Source organism: Mytilus edulis, chromosome 2 (genome assembly GCF_963676685.1).
Source record: "Mytilus edulis chromosome 2, xbMytEdul2.2, whole genome shotgun sequence".
Lineage (NCBI taxonomy): Eukaryota > Metazoa > Mollusca > Bivalvia > Mytilida > Mytilidae > Mytilus > Mytilus edulis.
The window spans coordinates 56,577,303-56,602,142 of record NC_092345.1 but is presented as its reverse complement, the minus strand read 5'-3'; the positions used below and the strand labels follow the sequence as shown (position 1 = coordinate 56,602,142).

Below are 24,840 nucleotides of genomic sequence, written 5' to 3'. Positions count from 1 at the left end.
GCAGGGCTCGATTATAATGTTTACCTTCAAATACACCAGTCAAAGAACCTGACCCAATAACTCCAGACTCCAACAGGAGATCGCCCAGCCCTGCATCGCCAAACCGTTTCCCAATGACTGCCATAAAAGCACATGTAGTGTGACAATATGTTCAAATTTATAAAACAATAGTGAAGCAATATATCAAATTAAGAAGCTAGAAAGAAAAATGATAAAAAGCACTATCAAATGAGGGACAATGTATATATTACGAAAAGCAAATAAATAATAACCAGATGGTATGTCAAATCGACATAATTGTGTGCCAAAGAAAGTAAAAAGTCTAAACAAATTCCCCAGCTGACTATTTGACCTACGTTCAAAGCAATGTTTGTCGATTGAATGACTTAACAATCTTAACTCAATCACCACATAGCTAAAACACAAAATGTAAGCAAGCACACCTTTATTGAGTTCGATAGAGTGCACCTTTTAAAAACGCAAAAAAAATAACTTTAATTTGTAATTTTTTCATAAATATTTTGTTACACATTTACTTTATAAAATAATTTGTTTTACAAAAACAACATAATCGACAATTAAATGTTTGTTTTCAGTTGCAAATTGATAAGCTTAAAGTGCGTATGTGTGCACTCAGGTATGAATATATTGTCGACTAAATCGAAGACGGTAATTTGATGATTTCCGGTATTTCACGAGTATTTGCACGTATATATGTTTTATTGAATAATTCATATTTTAGACGATATATACATACTGCAAATAGTTTAAACATTGCATACTGGTCAATTTTAAAGTTTAATTCACAAAAACGGATAATTGTATTACGAATTCCTTTATGAAATGAGAAAATATGCCTTGATTTTAACCCAAAAAATCTGATTGTTTGTAATGTAAATACACACTTTTTTTTAAACAAAAAATCTTTAGTTTTACATTAAATATGATAGTTTTATATCTGTTTTAGTTGTTTTAACCTATACTTTATTTTTTTTCAATCGCTTTATATTAAAAATTTTAATTAAAAATTACTTAGTCGTGATAGCTAAATAAGGGGACCATTGTAAGGGACGTTTTTAAACCTCTTTTGGACACTTTTTTTTGGTCTAACACCTTGTATTTTATTAATAAGATACTGAAGTTGAATTCTTTCAAAACAAATTGCGGTACCCTGGGGTGTAACACAAACTCCTTAACTAGAGCGCTTTTGAAAACTAGCTGATGGACTATATCCTTTTACTCCTGAGACTGGGTTTTTTGATTTCATGAAAAAAAATCAGAGATAATTCCCAGTCAGAGTTTCAATTTCCTGGGAGAACATTTTCGGACAGATTTGGGTCTAGTGCTTCCTCCAGAAGAGAAGGTAGTCAAGGTACGTCAGTTAGTCAATGCTCTGACTCAGTTTTCATCTGTCCCAGCTCGTCAATTGCTTCAGCTGGTGGGTTTCTTGATTTCGATCATGGACGTCATTCCACTAGGACGTCTACATATTCGTCCAATCCAGTGGTATCTGTCGGAGTTTTGGCACCCAATTTCTCAGTTGTGGGAGGCACCTGTTCCAATTCTTCCTCGGTTGTTACCTCATCTTCAATGGTGGCTTCAGGAAAAACATCTTCGGAAGGGAGTTTTGTTGGATCCTCCAGACCCCAGCCTAACTCTGTTCACAGATGCGAGTTTGATGGGTTGGGGAGCTTATCTGGAGGGCAGGACAGCATCAGGCCTTTGGTCAGGTGCTCAGTTGGAGGAACACATCAATCTGCTAGAGATGAGAGCGGTGTTCCTTTCTCTCCGTCAGTTTCAGGCTGTGGTTCAGGGTCAGTCACTACTGGTTGCCACGGACAACTCCACAGTAGTGGCTTATCTTCAGAATCAAGGAGGGACCCATTCCTTTTCTCTGTATCATCTGAGCAAGGAAATTCTTCTTCTGTGTCACAGTCTCGATATAATTCTGTCAGTGAGACATGTTCCAGGCAGTCAAAATCTTCTGGCGGATGCTCTCTCCCGTTCCCGTGTTCCAGTGAACACAGAATGGGAAATTCATCCATCAGTGTTTCAGGAGATCATTCTTTGTAGGGATCGTCCTCATATAAATCTTTTTGCCACCAGTCTGAATCACAAGTTGGAGACTTACGTTTCTCCCATTCCAGACGAGAAAGCCTGGGCAGTAGATGCTATGACCCTATCTTGGAAGGGAATGTTCAGTTACATGTTCCCTCCTTTTCGTCTTCTTCCAAAGATCTTGCACAAGATTCAGAGGGATCTTTGAAAGACCATTCTTATTGCTCCGGCTTGGCCACAACAGTCTTGGTTCCCAGAACTACTACTTCTGTGTTGTGCGAAGCCTCTTCGTCTTCCTCTAAGAGAGGATCTTCTGTCTCAATTCAAAGGAAGAAAACTGCATCAGATTCTAGAGAATCTCCATCTGCACGCTTGGTTACTGTCAGGAATTCCCTCAGAAAGGGAGGCTTTTCTGAGGGAGCAACCAAGCGTATTTCAGGATCAGTCAGACAATCTACAGGAGCAGTGTATGACTCCAAATGGTCAATTTTCTGTACTTGGTGTCTGTCGAAACAGATTGATCCTATCACAGTTACTGTCCAACAGTTAGCGGATTTTTTCCTTCATCTTTTTGAAGAAAAGGGTCATTCTCCTTCTACTATAAAGGGATATAGATCTGCCATAGCCAGAACAATATCACTTTCAGGAGGCTCTGATTTTGGTGACAATGAGTTTTTGTCTTTGTTGATAAAAAAACTTTTGCCTTAATAGACCTCGTCAAAGGCGTTTGGTTCCTTCTTGGGACTTAGGTTTAGTTTTGAAGGTTCTTCAGTTCCCACCTTTTGAACCTTTACATTCAGCCTCCTTGAAATTTTTATCTTATAAATGTTGTTTTCTGATAGCTTTGGCTACGGGTCGCAGAAGGAGTGAGATTCATGCCTTGTCAATTTCTGAGTCTTGTCTCCGCTTTGCGGCTGATAAGTCTTCGGTTACTCTTCTCACTGATCCATCTTTTTTTAGCAAAGAACCAGTTACCTGATAAAGGTTCTGGTTTAATTACTATTCCTGCGTTACCTCCCACGGCGGATAATCAGGTTTTGTGTCCAATGAGAGCCTTGCTTGTTTACCTAGCTTCTTCAGCTAAATTAAGATCTACTGGTTCTTCTAGGTTGTTCATTCCTATTAAAAAAGAAATTTCTGACATTTCTGCTAAAACCATTTCTACCTGGATTTGCAATACTGTCATTTTGGCTTATAAGTCTGCTTCTTCTGAAGTTTTAGTTAAACATCAAGTTAAAGCACATGAAGTTAGAGCTTTACCCTCTTCTTGGAACATTTTAAATTCCTCCTCTATGTCGGAAATCATGTCAGCTGGTTTTTGGAGGTCTGATAGTGCCTTTTATAACCATTATTTACGTTCCATGCCTCTTCATTGTGACAACCTCTATTCTTTAGGGCCTTTAGTTGCTGCTCAACATGTTGTTTTTCCTCCTCCTAGTGATGGGGATTCAGCGCTTCGTTAAATTCTGTTATCTAAATTTATGAAGGTGAGGTATTTAATGTAATAAAAATCAAATTTTTAGAATTAAAATTAAGTTTTGTAAACTAAATACTCACCTTCATAAATCAGAGGTCCCTCCCCCCTCCCCATTCATTCCCTTAGTGCCTAGCATTTTAAGGAATAAATGATGAAGGTTTAGGAAGCACAGGTGTCAGGTGGGAGAGGTTGTCACGGGGTCATGGTTCTTTTTCTGGCTGGTTTCCGGTTGAATAATGCAGCGAGTGGACTGATATCTAAATTTATGAAGGTGAGTATAATTTACAAAACTAAATTTTAATTCTAAAAATTTGATATCACAAAAACAGAGTTGGTGTGTTCGAATAGCAATTTTTTTTACTGAAAGTACTTGACGACAGTCTTAAAAGTTGGATGATGAAAATGCATATCTTCGAAAAATTATAATTTTTTGTGCGTGAAAAATAGGGTTTCAAGTCTTCAACCACTAAAAAAATCTAGTCTGCCCTTCCACGAAATATTTAATTAGATTTTTTTTAAAATGTTTATTAATTTTCGAAAATTCCACCTGACAACCGATCAGACAATAGTTTTAAGTTGAATCAATGCAGACAAAATTATTAACTGATGCTCATTAGCTAGTTGATACATTTTTCTTTTAAAATACAACTGATATATAATGATCGTAATGGTGCAATGTGGATAAATATATCGGTTTCCGAGAGAAAAATTGACAGCGCGTCATCCCTACAATGGCATCCATTTTTACGATTGTGAAAATGAACTGGCGTAATGGGGAGATAATTTTGACGAAGTAGGTTCCTGACTGTTACTATAACAGTATAACATGTGTATCTAGTGACAGGTGAGCTAGACATTTTACATATTAATCCACTCACGTCCTTGGTTATTGTTGTCATTGGGTTGCAGTCTGATTGAGGTAAACATCAAATCTTCTTTTATTTTATTTTCTAGAATATTTGAAAGACAACTATAATTTAAGAGTTTTATCAGCCAGACATAATCTATTAGAAGTAGAGGGACCTCGGTGGCCGAGTGGTCTATGTAGTTACTACTGTAATCATAAGCCAATCGACACTGGAGTTGTGAGTTCGAACACCGCTCGTGCGGGTGCACTCGACACCAATCCTAATTGACTAGTATTGTCAGTTTTCCTATCGATGGTCGGTGGTTTTCTCCGGGCACTCCGGCTTCCTCACCAATAAAAACTGGCCGCTACGAAATAGCCTAAATGCGGTGCTTAAAAACGGCGTTAAAAACAAAAAAATCAAATCAAATATTAGAAGTAGAATTTGTTAATGGCCATTTCCGGTTTTAGCGATTTGAAAAGCTAGAGCTTTATGTATATTATCCTCTTGTTTGTTGCTGTTTTCTGAATTAATATGTCTGTTCTTCGAAGAAGATACATATATTGATATTTTTTTTTATCTGATTGGTTTAACTTTTTGATCTTTTGACATTAACATGATATTCAGTATGAACATGTTTTATAATAACACTGTGGGTCGCTAATTATAATCATCTATGGAAAGTCCCAGCTGTCATATATTAGAAATCATCACAATTTTCGCGAAACCTTAACCTTTGTCCCCAGTGAATTAATTCAATTCAATTCAATTCAATTCAAATTTTATTGCCATAAAACTACATATTTATAGTATGTGACACAACATAACAAAATGAAAATAAAACACAACAACAAGATCGATCGATCATTAATATACACAATAAAAGTAAATATTTTAATAGTCCCCTGTCCTTAGTTCAATAGACTGTTTTAAAAAGGACCCTAGCTTATTTACCTGAATGTGTGAAATTGGATTGAGTATAATATGTTAATTTATCTATGTAATTTAAATTTATAAAGTGAATATTCTCATTTATCAAAAAATCAAAATTAGCTTTTCTATTATTATGGTTTCTATTACAATATAAAAAGAAATGAATTTCATCTTCAATTTGTTTGCATTTTTTGCATAATCTGGATTTTTTATGACATCTCCTTAATCGAGTCATTATATTTTTGTCATCGGGATATGTTTTTGATGTTTGGAATATAGATGCATCTCACAAGCTACACCAGGATCACTGCAAGAACATATGACGTTTATCTTTGTCCACAGGTTCAAAACAGAAAAACGAACGAAATAAAACAAGAGGACACACCTATCACGATATATTTCTCTTAAAAAGGCGGAATATAACATTTAATAGCAACAAAGGAGCAAACATTGAAGACCTGTTTGGTGACCTTCTGCTGTTGTCTGTTCTGTGGTCGGGTTGTTGTCTCTTTGACACATTCCCCATTTCCATTCTAAATTTTATAATATATCAATACAGTTGATGTAAGACAAAATCAAATCAAACAGTATATCATAAATGCTATGTGGGAATATCACATATTGAAAGAGACCCAAAATGTTGAGTGGAGGTATATAAATATGGTAATCCCTTGGACGTACCCCTTCCAGCAGTACAATCCTTGCTAAAGTGGGTCGTAAGTGTGGACATGCTTTATGTATATAAATACACATGCAGCCATTTAAAATGAAGATGTGGTATTATTACCGATGAGACATCTCTCCACAATAGACAAAATGACACAGACATTTTAACAATTATAGACCACAGTACGACCTTCAACAATGAACAAAGCCCATACCAAAGAGTCAGCTATTAAAGGCCCGAAATGACAAAGATAAAACAATTCAATCGAAAAAACTAACGGCCTAATATATGTACAAAATAACGAACGAAAAACAAATATTGAACACAGCAACAAACGACAACAGAAATGCAGGTTCCTGACTTGTGACAGGCACATACAATGTGGCGGGGTTAAACAAGGTTGAAGGCACAAACCCTCCTATAACCTGGAACAGTGGTGTAACAGTACAACATATGAACAAACTATAAAAATCAGTTGAAAAAGGCTTTACTCTTCAGATGGATACAAATAGAAATACATCTTACAAAAACATAAAGTTGATGTGGACGGTACTTGTACATCCAAACAACAACAAGACGCTAAGTACAGATCTGAGTGTACTCGCAGTAACTGACAGCTAGTTCAAAGCCATTAACAACCAATAAAAAAAATATGCACCTAAGCCTTGTCTAGTCAAAATTGGGAAACTGAATTCGATATCTTGTGCCAAACTATCCGCCCTGCATCCCGGTCGACCCATACCTTGAAGAACTTACCTATTGTTTTATTTGTTAATTCGTTTTCGTCCTGAATATGCATGACATATAATTGTCACTGGACGTTAGACAATAAAACTAAACCGATTAAATTGAAAAAAAATGTATCACCGACATAGATTATTAATGTTTATTATCAGCAGAATTTGTACCAAAATAAAAACGTGAATATTATAATTTATGAAAAAAATCTACATCATACAATAACAAATCTGCTTGCTTTACATGAAAATATAATCTACTTGTCGTCTGGCAGTAGGGCTAATTTCAATCGTCTAAATTCTTGTCTAAAATCAGTGTCTTCTGATAAATTTACATAATTTAAATGTGCAATTTTATCTGGTATGTCGCAATCTTCTAACAAAACTGGAATAACACAGTTATCATTTTTAGAATTCAGAGATCGAATGACTGCTTGATCTGCTTCATACTGGCACCAGTTACTTGACACAAAACTTTCGGATATCACGAGAATCACCTTATTACTTTCACCAATGGCCGCTAAAATATTGTCTAAAACAGAAATGCCAGGTGTGAAATCCCTATCAGCAATACAACCTGAAAGTTATAAAATATGGTTATTGTTTTTTTTACCATAACACAATAAAAGCATATTGCTACTGACAAAGCCCTAATCCATTATTTCATTCCTTTTATTTGAAAATAACATGATATCTTTCAGTTTAACTCTTAAAAGGCTAGGATTATATAAATTCCACAAAAAGGCATTTGAAAACGAACATTTATACCTATTCTAGACTAAAAGTTAAAACAGTACACCCACATGTAATATGTTAAAATTGGAATTGTATTTTTTTTTATATGTGTATAAAGTAGAATAAAACAAGAGGCTGTCACAACGACAGCAAACCGGATTTATTAACATTTATTTGTGTTACTGATGAATGGTGAAAGTGAAAATCGTCAATATCAAATTTGACCTCCATTTTGTAGTCAGTATCAACATATTAAAATTTGAAAAGCTTAGATTAAATGGTTCATGAGTAAATGCAACAACGTGAATGGAAACGCCATTTTACGATCTTTCAAGAACCATGACTCCTGAACGGTAAAAGTCAAAATCGTCATTATTGAACCTGACCTCTATTTTGTCATCAGTAACAACATATAAAAATTTCAAAAACTTTGGTTGAATGGTTCATGAGAAAATGCACGGACATGACTGGAAACACCATTTTTCAATCTTTCAAGAACCATAACTCCTGAACCGGCGGTAAAAGTCAAAATCGTCATTATTGAACTTGACCTCCATTTTGTCATCAATAACAATATATTAAAATTTGGGAAGCTTTGGTAAAACAGTTCATGCGTAAATGCACGGACACGACTGGAAACTCCATTTTTCAATCTTTCAAGAACCATAACTCTTGAACGGTAAAAGTCAAAATCGTCATTATTGAACTTGACAGGAGGTCCATTTTGTCATCGGTAACAACATATTAAAATTTGAAAAGCTTTGGTAGAACAGTTCATGAGTTAATGCACGGACACGACTGGAAACTCCATTTTTCAATCTTTCAAGAACCATAACTCCTGAACGGTAAAAGTCGCCATTTTTGAACTTGACCTTCATTTAGTTGTCAGTAACCACATATTAAAATTTTAAAAGCTTTGGTTGAACGGTTCATGAGCTAATGCACGGACAACATTTGATTGACGTCCGCCGTACATCCCCAAATCAATAACCGACATTTTTGTCACAAAAATCCGGTTTAAAACCAACAAAATAGAATAGTCTTGCCAACTTTTCCGATTTATTGGGATTTCTCCCGTGAAAGACCTGACTTTTGAAATCCTCCATTGCATAAACTACAATGTATATATACTTATTACATCAAAGAAAAACGTTGCTTCTATTTATAAGACAAGCGTTAAATCCTCTTGTGAACAAACAGGGTTATTCGGATATTGGGTTGACATGTTTGTAAACACGGCCGACACTCGGCTAACCGAGAGATAGGTCGGTTAATCTATATTGAGTATGCGGCTATATCGGCGGTTGGTCTGTTAATCGGGTTGGTTATACGTCTGTTAAGAGTAAAACCCACAATTTTAATATTAAAATCTATTTAATATACAGATTTTAGGTACATTATAAGAATCAAATCAAAAAAAGAAAAGTGTCTGACAAAATGATATATATCATAGAACATTTACCAACTGTAAAAACATTTCATAGTCTGCACAGTTTTCAGTAAAACTAAAAGGCGTCGCGCAAGTATGTAGTATTTATGCTTATACGCATAGCAATTTTAGTAATGAAAGGCGAAAAAAACAATTTTAGATATCATTTAAAGGACACAAAATCGTACTTTGGTTCTAAAATATAAATTGAAATTAGTAAATATTTCATAATTGTAATATAACGTGAGTAATACAACGTTTTAGTGAACATTATGGGAATAAAGTCTGTTAATGGGTTGGACAATTGAAATTGTGTCAGTTAAGAGTTATTTAGCCACGACAATAGTTGTGCTACCTTTATATTTTCCCTTTGAAAAAGTTAAGAATGAGATGCTCTTGAGTAAAAAAAAATGACAATACGCTGCAACAGTGTCCTTCTAGTAACAACATTTTTATTTTGACTTCCTTTGCATTTTATTAAGGGGTGTCGTCACTTCAATATATGGATATGGATTGCCTGCTGGAATATGTATGAATCTATTATTAACGTTTTCTTCAGCCTTAATTTTTGTGTCTGTTCAAAGTAGCACGTTCTCAAATCCGTCCGAAAGTGTCTTTCTAATACAACACAGGGTACATATAACGTGTTGTCGTTCTCATATGCACATGATATTTGTCACTGGACGTTAAACTCTAAATCGTCAACATCATCCGATTGGTTCTTTTCTTTTATTACTTAATCATATGTTGTTAACAAATCATTCTAAAGAAGTAAACGGAAAGGAGCGAATGCAGCTACATTTGGTTATCTTAAGTTTTAATTCATTTTATTCCGTTTAGTTCCTTTCTACATAAGTGCAGAGGAGAACTGCAGTTGTCCGCATGTAAACTTTTAGCATTTATTACCAATATGAGTACATAGCAATCCGTTACTGTTTCAACACCCAGGGGTGTTTCATGTCTTTATTCTCAAACAGTTATTATTTTTTTCTATCTTTTTTTATTAATGCATCACTTCCTACTGTCCTTATCTATTATTCTATATATTCTGTGTTTCCATCCAAATTCTCGTGTATACAATGAGGGTCCGGATTGGGGGTGTTTTTTATTTCTATATTCTTTAAATTGTCTGTTACTTTTCTCTACATTTTATTTTATCTTACTCATTATTATTTCTTTATTCTTTATATATTCTAGCATCCCAATATATTTTACTTACTGATGTTTAGTTACATTACGATGTTTATCTCTGATTTATATACTGGTTAATACATGCATGGATATTTCATTGTTATTCTACTTATTTGGATTGGATTTACTATTCTTTTTCCGCAGGATATTCTAACGAAAATTGTACAGTTGTACAGTGTCCGGATATGTACGATGTGGTAAAACTACCAACAATCCAGATTTGTCGGGAGATTTGTGCACATGAATGAAATAGTTGTCACTTGACGTTTAACTACAAACAAAATCAATCAACCGACATAATAGATAAACAGTATTACCAGAAGAGAACCTCAAATACTTTTTTTATTAAAAATCACAAATGAATTCAGACATGTCAGTGTTGGTACATGTACTTGGATGATGCAGCCTAATAGTTTCGTTTTACACACCCTAGTGACTGTTCAATATTATGAATACAGAGATGAAACGCTGACATTCTCAATGTATGCGGGAAAAAAATTGCATTAATTGTTTTCCTTATTGCTTACATTTGCCGTCCTACTAACATGTTCACAGGAGTGCCAGGAGAAGACATAATTAGGCGCCATCCAAACAGCGGTCATTTATTTTATACATTGAATCCAGACATCAAAAATATGGCTGATTTACTATGCGGATATACATGTATATAGATTTTTAAATTAAAGTGCACATATGCAGGTCAGTTTTTGGTCGATGCAGTCAAATAATTTTGTTGTATAAGTCAGCATGAGGTATCAAATCTACTGAAATTTTGTTTCGTATCAATAAAGGCAGTGGCTATTTGACCGGCACCGGCTAAATAGCAAATTTGCTATTTGACCGGCACCGGCAAAATAGCAAATTTGCTATTTAGCCGGCACTGAATAAAATTGTTCATTGATGTGATTAGTAGAGAATAAAAAAGCTTAATAAGAATTTAAAATAATTTTATCACAATATCAAGCATTAAATATACAGTACAATCAAAAATAAAATATAAACTTTATAATATTAATTAAAAGCATCAAAACACATTTGTACATTACTAAATATACTTTTTTTTAAATATCTATTATTAAAAAGATGTTCAAATCTGTGTAAAATCTATGGTTTAAATATCCTTCCATGCTATAAAAATAGTGTTATGTTAAACTACGTACATCATAAAAAAGACAATATTAAAAGTTGTTTGCTACGAATTTCAAAAGGACACATGATTTAACATTTGCAATTGTTACAAAACCAATTCTTTGCCTTTGTAAGTAGTTTTAATCTAGCACAAGATAAATGTTGCCACTCCGAACAGGAACTACACATTACACTGGCTTCCTTTGAATCTGCATCATGTGTGCATATGTTACATATGTAGATAGATTTCTTTTTCTTCTCTTTATAGGTTGCATTTCTGTAAATATTGACAATGCAATTTCCCATAGGAACTCCTTTTACGGCTAAAACTGTACCACTTTTAGTATGAAGTACATATTCAGGATAGAACACACTATTGTAAGTTTTGTTGAGATATTTTTGTATTTCTAGCTTGTATTTTTTATGCTGTGGTGACAAAAAAGCAGATTTAGGTGTTACGGCTTACTTTTGGGTTATCGACAGGACACAAACACCCCATAAATAATATTCAGGAAGGATCGATGGGTTTCAATGACTGCGAAGAGTAAATATAAGCACTTCTTAACAATTTAACTTACATGTATGCAAATATTATGAATTAATTTTGTATTCAGGACTTTAAGTAAACTATGCATACAGTAAACTGTGAATTTATGCTGAGTCATCATATCTAAGGCTCAGGATTCTATCAATCTTCATGAAATATTTTTAAAACTTCATATTTGAGTTAATTTCTTTAAAATCTGTGAGATAAATCAAATTTGGTTAAATTCTGAATATTATCTTTTTTCACCCTATATAGGTTGCATTTCTGTAAATATTGACAATGCAATTTCCCATAGGAACTCCTTTTACGGCTAAAACTGTACCACTTTTAGTATGAAGTTTTGAAAAAAATCTTATCCTAGAATTGAAAGTTCATATGCACTACAATTTTTTTCAAGGGTCAACATATAGTGCTGTGCGGCATATTTTCAACGTTTATATGCCCTGGGGCCGTATGCATAAAACATCTTAACTTAAGTATTCCTTAAACTTAGATTTCACTAAGAATTTCCTTAGTTAAGTAAAATTCTTAAGTGGTATGCATAAATTTACTTAAGTCTTCACTTAACTAAGGAATACTTAAATCGGAACCTTTCTCTAATTACCGTATGATATATACTAGCTCATCACATGTACTCACCCGTGTAAAAGTTTGTTATGATTATTTAAATTTGTTGATCAATGCATGCTTTTATTTTAAAGAGCTGGGGTTAAATTGATATTGGTATACATGTAAAACAATTCAATAGAACCATAACATAGTATAATGATCAACAATTGGCGCATATAAGACAACGCTTTTTAAGGTTGATGTTTTGACGGATGAGCATTGGAGGAGAATATTTCGGTAATCCAAGACTTTCCTCTTCTTAATCTTTAATCATCTTTTAATAGGTGTAATATTTTCTGGATACAACAATATGTTTTAAACTCTAACAATACATGATCAAGGTTTCAGTGGCGTAGCACAAGACTAAGAGTATCATTGTAAGCAAATCATTTTACAAAACAAATCATTATACACTTTTTTCAATAAAATGTTTACTATAATAGTTCAGCTTATTATGCGCTGACATCTCTCTTTCCAGACCCCTTGCTTACATTTGCTTATGGTTTGAAAAAATCTATTTTGATGTGAAATTCACATTTTTATCACTTCCCTTTTACAACAAAAAAGGGGGAGGGTAGAATTTTTTCCAGGAATCCATATACAAACTAGGGCATTTTTCAAAAGTCCTACAATCTTTACTAAACCAAATTATTACAGTAAGTATATTCTCAACATATTAACGTACTTAGCAATATTTTCGATGCCGCAATATATCTCATTGAATATATAAGGAAATATAAAAAGATAATTTGATACGAGTAAGCCGGGTATCATAAATAACTTATATGATCTTATATAAATTTCGAATTCCATAGGGGTGTAGGAGTGTGGACTTCTGACTGCCGTAACAGTGGTTCCATAAACAATTAACTTATTGTTTAAACAAAATGGAGGTCCATGTCCACATCCCCCTCCTTTTTTCATGAAAGAAAATCTACCCTGGGTAGGTCTTAAAACTTTTTGATTTTGTTCCTGTAAAGTGAAAAAAATAGGGTATGCCCTACATCTTTAAAATAAAACTAAACTGAAAGGCACTGGCTACGGTTACATGGAAATGTAACAATAATAAAAATATTATTGTTACATAGGAGACTAAATGCCGGAATGCAAAGTCGGGTAAGGAACCGATTAATTACGAATGTAACAATAATTACTGAGGCTACGGTTACATGGCGTTATTGTTACATGAAAAACAGCAATCATTAAACTTAAATCTTGTATAGTTACAACTTTTGTTGCCTTAATTTTGCATATGTACGAAATAATACTTGAAATAATGATAAATAATAAATATTATCGTTAACAAATGGTGTTTAAATTGTTTTTTCTAACGTATAAATGGTTTTGGTGTTTTAAAGATACTCTTCCTCTTTTTGTACTTATGTCTGTTGATGGAAACGGCGAGAGCGAGGTTATAGCATTCTGGATAGTTTCTGACGAATCTCGAGAAACTATAAAAGAAATAACGCAACTCTTCAAAAAGTACAAAGAAAACTGGTCCAAAATTCGATGTGTAATGAGTGACAAAGACATGATCGAGAGAGACGTCATTAGGGAAGAAATACCAAATGTACCCTTACTAATATGTCTTTTCCATGTACTAAGAACTTTCAAGAGAGAAGTGACTACTGAGAAGCTTGGAATTTCAAAAGACGAACGTATTTTGGCTCTTGAATTGCTTCAAAAGATGGCATATGTTAGGACCGAAGACAGCTACTCAGAATTTTATCGTGAACTTAAAGACACTAATCTTGAGTCAGTTATTAGGTACTTTGACAAGAAGTTTGTATAGACGTATCAAAACACTAATTTTGATACGTATCAATATTTTGAATAAAAGGAGGACATTCTAGCACCCTAAATGTATGCGAACACAAATTTGTTGTTATTGTATTGCAATATTGCTGTCTATTGTATTGTACATTGAATCCTAACACAAAAAATATGGCTGATTTACTATACAGGTATATAACTTTACAAATTAAAGTGTACATATGGTCAGTTTTAGTTGATGCGGTCAAATAATTTTGTTGTACAAGTCAGCATGGTCAGCATGAGGTATCAAAACTACTGAAATTTTGTTACTTATCAATATTTTGAATTAAAGGAGGACATGCTGGCACCCTAAATTTATGCGAACACAAATTTGTTGTTATTGTATTGCAATATTGCTGTCCATTGTATTATACAATGCAGGGATGGGGTCGATTACTTTAAAATGTAATCGATTAAATTACAATTACTTTGCTAATAAAATGTAATCGATTACATAACAATTACACCCTATTTTATATGTAATCGATTACATTAGATTACTTTTCTTCAAAGTAATCATGATTACTTTAGATTACTTATGATTACATTGTATATTGCAATATCAAAGTTTTTTTTATAACTTTTTATCCTCACAAAAAGCTAATTTTGGTGATTTTTTTTAAAAGCCTTAATTAATTCATCTTATTCAAAAGAATTTATAGACGAGTACAGTACAACATGTGTAATTTGATAAAATAGCTATAGACAAGTGTCCTTTCTCTATGTAAAAGAGATATAACTTTTTTTTTCTACAAATTTTAACCAACTGCCTAATTAACAAAAAACCTGAACAAATAAGGAAAAATTAATTAAGTATAGTTTTATTGTCTGTTGGGACATAATTGACACATCCATTAATGTTTTTACAGGTGTTAATCACTACTTCCATTTTTTTAACAAACAATATGTGAGCTTGGGTATTAAAATTCTATTGTCTTAATAACAATATCAAGAAAGTTAAAAGTGGTTAATTGTCATTATTTGTTTGAAAATTTGTAATACTTGATCTAATTAATAATTTAAAATAGAATTATTGCCAGGTGAAAACACAAAACAACTTTGTAACTTAGGAAAGTAAATACATTTATTCTCTTTAAATTAAGAAACAGTTTATTGTAATAAAAGATATTTTGTATTGATGAAACTTCTGACGTCACCTATTGCCTACTATGCACATTGTTTGTAATATTATGCGATATGTATACACTGTACATGTACTTGTTTATACTGACGAGTCGTAAGGCTCAAAGTTAATAAAGAATAAAAATTAGAAAGCACATATTATACACAAATTTATGGGAAACAAAATTTATTAAATTTGTCAATTATTGTAATCTGGTTTTAACTTCCATTTTGATTTCAGTGGGCTCATATATTTATGTCGACCATCAAAGTCAAATTGGAACTAAATGTTTTCTGCATTTGAATTTCAAAGTAGTTATGTAAAAATATTGGGTAAACTTATATGAAATTGCAGTTAATATCAGAAGTTTTCAATCAAGGGTGAAAAAATGCAATCAAGGCATATTCTTGTCTCATAAGAGCTCAATCTAACAACAAAATATTGGAGAGGCAATTTCCTTCAGTAAACTGTTAACAAAATAAAACACTTGGTTATACAAATCTGTTATATAGATGATAGAATTTATCACATTAAACAATTAAGGTCCCATCATTGTGAATACTAGTTTCATGATTTTTCATTCAAGCTTTACATTTTCTTATTTTCATCTTGTCTATCAAAAACTATTTTCATATATATACAAGATTTGTAATCAGCAAGTAATCATATGAATGTAATCTGAAAGTAATCTAAAAGTAATCATGATTACACCTGTTTTTTGCAATGTAATCAATTACATTTCGATTACTTGTAATCAGAAATGGCATGATTACTGATTACATAGGATTACACTGCAAAATGTAATCGATTACAGCTGATTACGATTACTGATTACGATTACCCCATGCCTGTTATACATTGAATCCTGACATAAAAAATATGGCTGATTTACTATGCGGTATATAGATTTAGAAATTAAAGTGCACAAATTGTCAGTTTTAGTTGATGCATTGTCAAATAATTTTGTTGTACAAGTCAGCATGAGGTATCAAAACTACTGAAATTTTGTTACATATCAAAATTTTGAATAAAGGAGGACATGAAGGCACCCTTAATTTATGCAAACAAAAATTTGAAAAAATTTGCTGATCTAGTATGCTGGTATACAGATTTATGAATAAAAGTGCTCACATGGTCAGTTTTGGTCAACACGGTCAAATAATTTTGTTGCACAAGTCAGCAAGAGGTATCAAAACTACTGAAATTTTGTTACGTATCAATATTTTGAATATAAGGAGGACACATGCTGGCACCCTAATTTTATGCAAACAAAAAATTGTTGTTATTGTATAGCAACATTGCTTTCCATTGTAATATACATTGAATCCTGACATAACAAATATGGCTGATTTACTATGCTGGTATATAGATTTACAAATTAAAGTGCACATATGGTCAGTTTTAGTTGATGCAGTCAAATAATTTTGTTGTACAAGTCAGTATGAGGTATCAAAACTACTGAAATTTTGTTACGTATCAAAATTTTGAATAAAAGGAGGACATGCTGGCACCCTAAATTTATGCGAACAAAAATTTGTTGTTCATGTTGTTATTGTATTGCAATATAGCTGTCCGTTGTATTATACATTGAATCGTGACATAAAAAAATATGGCTGATTTACTATGCTGGCATATAGATATAGACCAGAATGGTCAATTTGACACAAAAAAGCAATAAAATTTTATAAAACTTTCTTATATTAACACCTACTTCTAGTTTTTTTTTTAAAAGTTAGATCTATTCAGATTGGTCCACTCTATCTTTATTGAAAGTATGAAAAAAATAAAGTTTAATTGTGAAACTGTGATTTTTTTCATGATAATAGCCCAAAAATGGATAACATTTGATGAAAACTGAGAAAATCATCAGAATTGGGTACTTTAAAATGGCTGTAGCAAAAATAAGTGTACCACCATATGATTTTCGTCACCAATTAGTTTTCTAGAGTCTTATATAAACCCAAAAATCAGGTTAAAAAAAAAAGTTTAATTCAAGACCTTAAAAGATCTATTTCATAAATCAGAAATATTATATTTTTTTAATCAAATTTAAAGTGTATCATTTTAATCATTTAAAAAACATATTTTTTATACTTTTATAAAATTAATATTAAATGTGCAATAATTAATTCTTGTTTATTTAGCAAAACAAACAACAGTTACCTTGTTTATCTAAGAACATTTTACTACATAAAATAATGTGGGACAATCAGAACTTTTCATGTGGGACAATCAGAACTCTAAAATTTTAAAAAGTGGAACAATCGGGAATATAAACCTTCATTCAAGAACTTCAATCCACAAACAATTCAAATACACAAACAGACCTTGTAATAATGGACTTTGCGAAAGCCTTTGATAAAGTTCCGCATCGTCACTTACTATACAAATTACACTATTTTGGCATTAATGGAAACACTTTAAATTGGATCTCTGCATTTCTCTCTGATCGAACCCAGACAGTTGTTCTGGATGGAAGATCATCAAGCACAGTCCCAGTCACCTCTGGGGTTCCTCAAGGTACTGTCTTAGGTCCTGTCTTATTCTTGGCGTATATCAACGACCTTCCAGACTACCTTACACATAGCAAACTAAGACTATTTGCTGATGACAGTATCTTATACATGCCAGTTAAATCCCAGAGTGACTGCCTAAAACTGCAAGCTGACCTTGACGCAGCTGCAAAATGGGAAGAGGACTGGCTGATGGCCTTCCACCCAGACAAGTGTAATGTTCTCTCTGTAACAACTAAACGTCAACCTTTAAAACATAATTACACTCTCCACAATCATATACTAGAATCTGTTACATCTGCTAAGTACTTAGGCATCACATTACAATCAAACCTTAAATGGGACAAACACATAGATGACAATATATCAAAGGCCAACAAAACTCTTGGCTTCCTTCGAAGAAATCTGAAAACATCAAATCAAAACATCAAGAGCCAGGCATACCAAGCACTTGTCCGTCCCAAACTCGAATACTCTTGCTCAGTTTGGGACCCCCACACTTCAGAATCTATTTCAAAGATAGAGATGGTCCAAAGGCGAGCTGCTCGGTATGCCTGCAACAGGTATCATAATACTAGTAGTGTATCAAACATGCTGAACACACTAAACTGGCCCATTTTGACACAACGCAGACTGCGTGCACGACTGGTTATGATGTACAAGATCACACATCAACTTGTTGCTATACCATCTAGCACAATTCTCATTCCATCAGACTCAAGAACCAGAAAACATCATTCTCACACCTTCAGACATATTTATACATCAAAAGACTCGTACAGATTTTCATTCTTCCCATACACAATAACTCAATGGAATCTTTTACCAACCACAGTAGTAAATACACAGTCAGTCGACTCTTTCAGAGATCAGCTAACATATGCTGTTCTCTCCACTATTATTTAAAAAACTTCATCTCATGTACATAGTTTTAATCACTACATCTGTTCTTTGCACTGTTTGTAAATATAACTTAATTTTAATAAATAGGCCACGTATGCACCAGTTATTAATCATCTTTATTCAGATGGAAAACTGGAAAACTTAAAGAAGAAGAAGAGCAGATTGGGTCCCGAGAAAACATTGTCAACCGCGGCGAAGCGAAGGTTGACAATGTTTTTTCGAGGGATACCGATCTGCTCTATCACCCTCTCAGCTATGTGATATTTGATTTATTATAATGAATGTCCTATCATCATTTTCTTTAACAGATGAGTTTTATTATAAAGTATTTTCTATGTAGTCACGTACTTGACAGCGTAACGGGTATTTGAAAAATCATCAGAAGTGAAGTAAATAGACAATAGTAGTGCATTGACTTGACATATTTATAACGATAAAAGGATTAGGCCCGAAACGGGGAAAAAAGCTCTGCTATCAAGAAAAAAAATATTTTCAATTGTTGTTATTTTGTTATTGTTATTTATTTTATTTAAATTTTGGGTAAATACCCCTTTCAAAAGGCCTCATATCTGGCTAAGAAATATACATCACATTGAACATGATGAAATGTACATCACCAGTTGAAACCCATCGATGGTGAACGAATGCGTTTAATATCAACAATATAAAGCATAACACACAATGATTTATAGGTTTTAAAGTAAAAATATTAACAAGTTTCCAACAATTGTAAAAGAAATAAGTTTGAGTCGTTCCACGCTTCGTTGTATAGTAAATTAGAACTTTAAGCATTGTCTATAAAATAACTTGATGTAGATTCAATTCATTGTCGTTTAAGCTGCCGATTTTTGATTGGTCTAGCCGAGAGGGTGACATTCCAAAAAATTGTCACTCGCTCAGCCATGTGATAGAGTAAATTAACACCTTCGTATTAGGCAATCAAAATATGGCATTTTAACATGATGTATAATAATACTTTAATATTACACTTTTTTATATCAGTTTTCAATATTCATGGCCCTAAATTCATTGTTCATGTCAGTGTTTCCGTATATATTTTGTTTCATTGCTCATGTGTTGTTTCCGTATATTTTAGCCACTCGTCTTGAGTCTACCCATTTGATCCGATAACATCACATACATCAATAAAATTATACTTTTATTGCCATTCATAACTCTTAACAGACCAATTAACAGACCGAGTTTTATACATCCGACCCATTAACAGACCAGGTTATAAATAAAGATTGATTTATGTCACCAAAATACAGATTTTTGTGTAGATTTTTCACACAATGATATCCATTTGGTTGACAAACATAATGCCTGTCTTTGTTCGATGTTCAAAATATCGCATGCAAGTAAATTCAACCAACGTGTCTTTTTGTGTACATTTTGTGTGTGTAAAATGTGTATAAATTTATTGATGAGTATTAAACACGCCTTTTCATTTTATAGATCGCACATCGAAGCTAGAAAAATAGTAATTACACCACTGGATTCAGTACATTGAATTGTTTTGTTAGACATGAATAATTTTTATGATAAACATATATTAAAAAAGTTATACAATGAAACATGCAGAATTTCCAATGATTTCCTCGATAACACCTGATTAACAGACTTTAGCCAACCCGATTAACAGACCCACCGCCGATATAGCCACATACTCAATATAGATTAACCGACCAATCTCTCGGTTAGCCGAGTGTCGGCCGTGGTAAAGTTGTGACGGAAAAAAAATGTTTGAAACGTTGAAACAGTTTAACTGTCTCTATATGTTTACTATAACATTATGTAAATAAAAGTTAAAGTACATTTAAAATTATGCATACACCAAGTTTTGGTATTAATTCTTCTTTCTGTTATAATCAATATATATTTACTTGAAACGAAGTAGGATATGTAAATAAATAGTTTATTAAAAGAAATACCTCTAAAAGCAACGTCGCTCTCATCAAACTTGCTCTCCAAATGTCGAAGAAAAATGTTGTCAACCCAGTTACCATCTATATGGCTATGTGATACAAAGAAATCATATTTAAATGACTTTGACAATGCTTTCAATCCTGTCGCAAGTGGCTTAATTGAGGGATTCTTAAATATTTCGGACAATACATACTCCACTTCTTTTTCAGGAATAATTTCTTGAAGCTTATACTTAAGTTGTCTAAATTCACGACCACCATTTCTATTAGTCGCCGAAAAAGCAATAAAATGATCCAAACATGTTTCTAGTATATTTTTCTCGTCTATCCTCATCGGCTTTAGTTGCATAACTTCTTTAAAAAACCGAAGTATTTCTTTTCGCCTTATTTGGTACAATCCCTTAAGATTTCTTTTTATATCCTTATATTTGTTTTTACCATATATTAAAATGTATAAAAATTCTCTAAAGAAAGGATTATCAGATTTCCCCCACATTTTTCTTTGCTCAAACATAGTCAGCATATAGATGCACAACATATAAAAAGCATACGACGAAGAGGCGTTGGAGGGAAACCAGGCTTTCCTTTGCCATTCAATAGCTTGCTCATACTCTCCAAGATCAAAGAGACAGGAGGCAATTCTAAATGTCCAGTGATATTCTGGAGGATCTCCCAAGTATGTAGAATAAAACAGATAGTCTAATGCTTGGTGCAAATAATTTGGATCGCGTACAAACTTAAGGCCAAAATCGTTTGTATGTGGAAACTTTGCTAGTTTTTGACACACTTCTGCCAATAAAGTCATATCTTTTCTTGTGGTTTTTGATTTGAAGCATGTATGTCCATCTAATTTTGCTTTTTTTAAGTAATCTTCAGCAACTTCATAATTATATCTTTCCAAGCTAGCAATATCTTTTCTCACCACCATTCTAGAAGAATAGGCAAACCAGTTTCTTTGTCCATCTTTGGCGATAGAAGCTGTAAGAATTTTTTCGGATTGATAAAGTTGGTGAAGTTTCGTTTTCGGGCACTCTGTTTGGACGACACAATTCCATAGTGCCCTTCCATATCTATTTAGTACGGTTACATCACCAGGCATAAGTTCATAGGCTTTTTTGGAGGCTTGTAGAGGATCATTCAATAGCTTCGTGAGTTCAGGAATTTGCAGCAATTCAGGAGCAGCTGAATTTGCTTCAATGAGACTCTTTCGTTTCATCAATATATGTCCAATGTATGCATAAGATCTTGCTACAAACGTTTTCATGTCTTCCTTGGAAGGTTCCTGTGTTTGTGTTATATACCAAAATTTTTCAATGGCCTTTAATGTCACTGCTCTCATTTCGTCTTGCATACCATCTTTTAATTTAGAAATATTTTCTAAAGAGTCATAATATTGATTTAATGCTTTTGCAAAGTAAAAAACCCAAACTATGTGGGGTAAGGGTTTGGCGGATAATTTCTCCGCCATTTCAAATTTTTGAAGACTAGAACCCTTTCGGAGTATATGGCCATCTACTTTCTCATCTTCATTTGCGTTTTGTACATTGCGTAAAACTTGCATTTGATGGTGAAGACTGCGTTCTAAACATTCCTTCCTGTTACCTTCGCTTCTTTCGTATTCAGTATTCAGCATCTTATGCAAGTCTGTAATTCTCAGTTCAACCGTACTTTCATTTATCAACGTTCGCTCAATTAAAATTGCATACCCTTGCTCAAGCAAACATATTCTCTTATTATGTAGAGAATTCCGATTTTTGCCATCTAGATTGTGTTCAATTGTTTGACGACAATACTCGGCGTCTGTAAATCTGTGCAATTCTCTGTAGATGTGCTCTAAATCTGCCAGAGCATTAAGATGATCGGGGAACTTTTCCAATATTTGTTCTAACTCAAGTCTAGCCTCCCGTCTTTCTCTTGGTATTTTCATTTTGAATAATGCGACCATGTTTTTGTGAACATTAATTAGAGCAGAATGTTCTTTTTTAAGCAATTTGTAGATATTCTGCTTTGCATCTTCAATCATATGCATATCTAAGGCATGCATAATATTTAAGTTCAGTCCTATCAATCCCGGCGTAATATGCTCTTCAATTATATTTGATTGATTGGTTGTCGGTTGCTTAACATCCTCAGTCATATTAGAGTACTAGTATCTGATCAACTTTTTATGAAGATATGGAACTGGACAGCCTGTTCTATTTCATCTTTTTATTATTCTCCTAAAAGTAGTATAAAACTGTTACAAACTATTTCATTAAGCAAGTATAATTATATTACCTTGAATACTTTAATCATGTCTGATAAACGGTAGTGAAAACACAGTTAGAGACAACAATTCAGTACAACAGGTGGTTTGACTTAAAGATTGGGAATACGCGTACGGTGAAATGTAAAGACACGATGTGCACAAACACCAAAGTGTTCTTTCTATTAACTGTCCTTTCTCGACACTGTGGCGTCTGAATTTTTTGCATACTCCGTATTTGTTCGAAATTTTTGACTGTATATTCATATATCTTATCCAGCCAAATACGATCATCGAATCATAAAGCACTACTGATATAAGTCTATTATTCAATACTTTAATCATCTGGGGATGGGGTCATTGGACATGCATATGCAGAATTCGATAAAATTCTGGTATCTTTAATTCTGGATTTCATATTTATACTTTTATGAACATCTATGTGTGGTCTTATCTAGACCCCAGTGATGCAAGTGAATAAACTTTGGTGAATAATTCAAAGAGGACCTAATAGTTATGAAAGGTACCAGGACTATGATTTAATACGCCAGACGCGCGTTTCGTCTGCATGTAGCACTCATCAGTGACGTTCAGATGAAGATAGTTATAAAGGTTGCAGTCTTGTAATTGACTGCTCTATAGGCTTACATGCTAAACAGATGATCTTTGAAAATAAAAAAATTAAAAACGCTACATAGAAAAAAAATTTCATGTTCATATCATGTATGTACTAATGTGAAATTGTGATTTAATCGAAAAAAAAGTGGGTCATGCCACGAAGAATAAAAAGTTACGTAACCCTGAAGTCAAAACATTTTTTTTCTACTTTCTGTTTGCTGTTTTTAGTAGGCCGCAACACTTCCAGTAAACATGATATCCTTCCACTTTCCTGGATTGATATCCCCCAAAAGATGCAAGATTTTAAAAAAATCTATATTTATGTTTCAATTCAGCATAAAACTATAATTAAACAGAAAAAATTGAGTCCAGAAGAAAATTCAGAAAAAAGGACTATTTTGTTTCCCTCCATGTTTTGACATGCACCGGAAACTGGAGTTGTAATACAAGACTGGTACCTATAAAGCCAAACAAGTACAAAGTTGAAAAGCATTAAGGACCCAAAATTCCAAAACGCTTTACCAAATACGGCTAAGGTAATCTATTCCTGGGATAAGAACATCTTTAGTTTTTAGAAAAATTTAAAGTTTTGACAACTGGACATTTATTAAAATGACCATATAATTGATATTCATGTCAACACCGAAGTTCTGACTACTGGGCTGGTGATACACTCCACCAGCAGTGGCATCGACCAGTAACATAATTATTTCCAACGGATTTGAGGTTTAATTTGATTATATCTTTTTAAATGCTTTACGATTGGAACAAGGATTTATAGGATGCATTGCAGAATTAATAAGTAATTATATATGCACCTAATATCATAAATTCTTCAAATATTCTGGTTACTTGTATAATACTATGTAGCTTAAGCTATTGTTTCTATTTTGAAAAGGGTCAATTCTTTAAAAATAATAAGAGTACATGTTTCACAATATGGCCAAGAAAGTTCTAACGTTCCTTCTTAGTATTTTACAATTGCAAAACCAAAGGCAAAACCAACCAACGTGGTTATTGTATATGTAGTAAATTTTGACATGTGAAGGCTTTGAAAAGAAAACAAAACTTTGACATGGCGTGACATGAGACGAAAACATGTAAAAAAATCATATCGTTTATAAGTAATGTTACGGTAAATCATTTTGAATTAAGGCTTTTATATTATCTCCTTTATCAGTTTCTTAATTAGTTCCTATAGTTTACTTACCAATGATTTGCTGTGGCTCATGTTTATCGGTTGAAAATGAAGTCTGTCAGAAACGAATCAGCTGATCAACACAGGAATGTTTATATATGTTGGCAGGTCGAAATCATTTTCAGAAAATTTATTTCT

The 24,840-nt window shown here is 33.1% G+C and overlaps 2 protein-coding genes across 2 annotated transcripts; one reads left to right on the top strand and one right to left on the bottom strand.

The window, feature by feature from the left end:
• Positions 1-1,459: 1,459 nt before the first annotated feature.
• LOC139510926 (uncharacterized) lies at positions 1,460-2,266 on the top strand. The gene has a single exon (XM_071297478.1). The coding sequence runs from the start codon at positions 1,460-1,462 to the stop codon at positions 2,264-2,266; it is 807 nt and encodes a 268-aa protein (XP_071153579.1).
• A 4,592-nt stretch (positions 2,267-6,858) lies between these two features.
• LOC139510284 (uncharacterized) lies at positions 6,859-24,840 on the bottom strand. The gene is made up of 3 exons (XM_071296780.1): positions 24,715-24,840; positions 20,648-22,860; positions 6,859-7,297 (listed from the first exon to the last, which is right to left on the bottom strand). The coding sequence occupies exons 2-3, from the start codon at positions 22,776-22,778 to the stop codon at positions 6,978-6,980; spliced, it is 2,451 nt and encodes an 816-aa protein (XP_071152881.1). The 5' UTR covers positions 22,779-22,860; positions 24,715-24,840; the 3' UTR covers positions 6,859-6,977.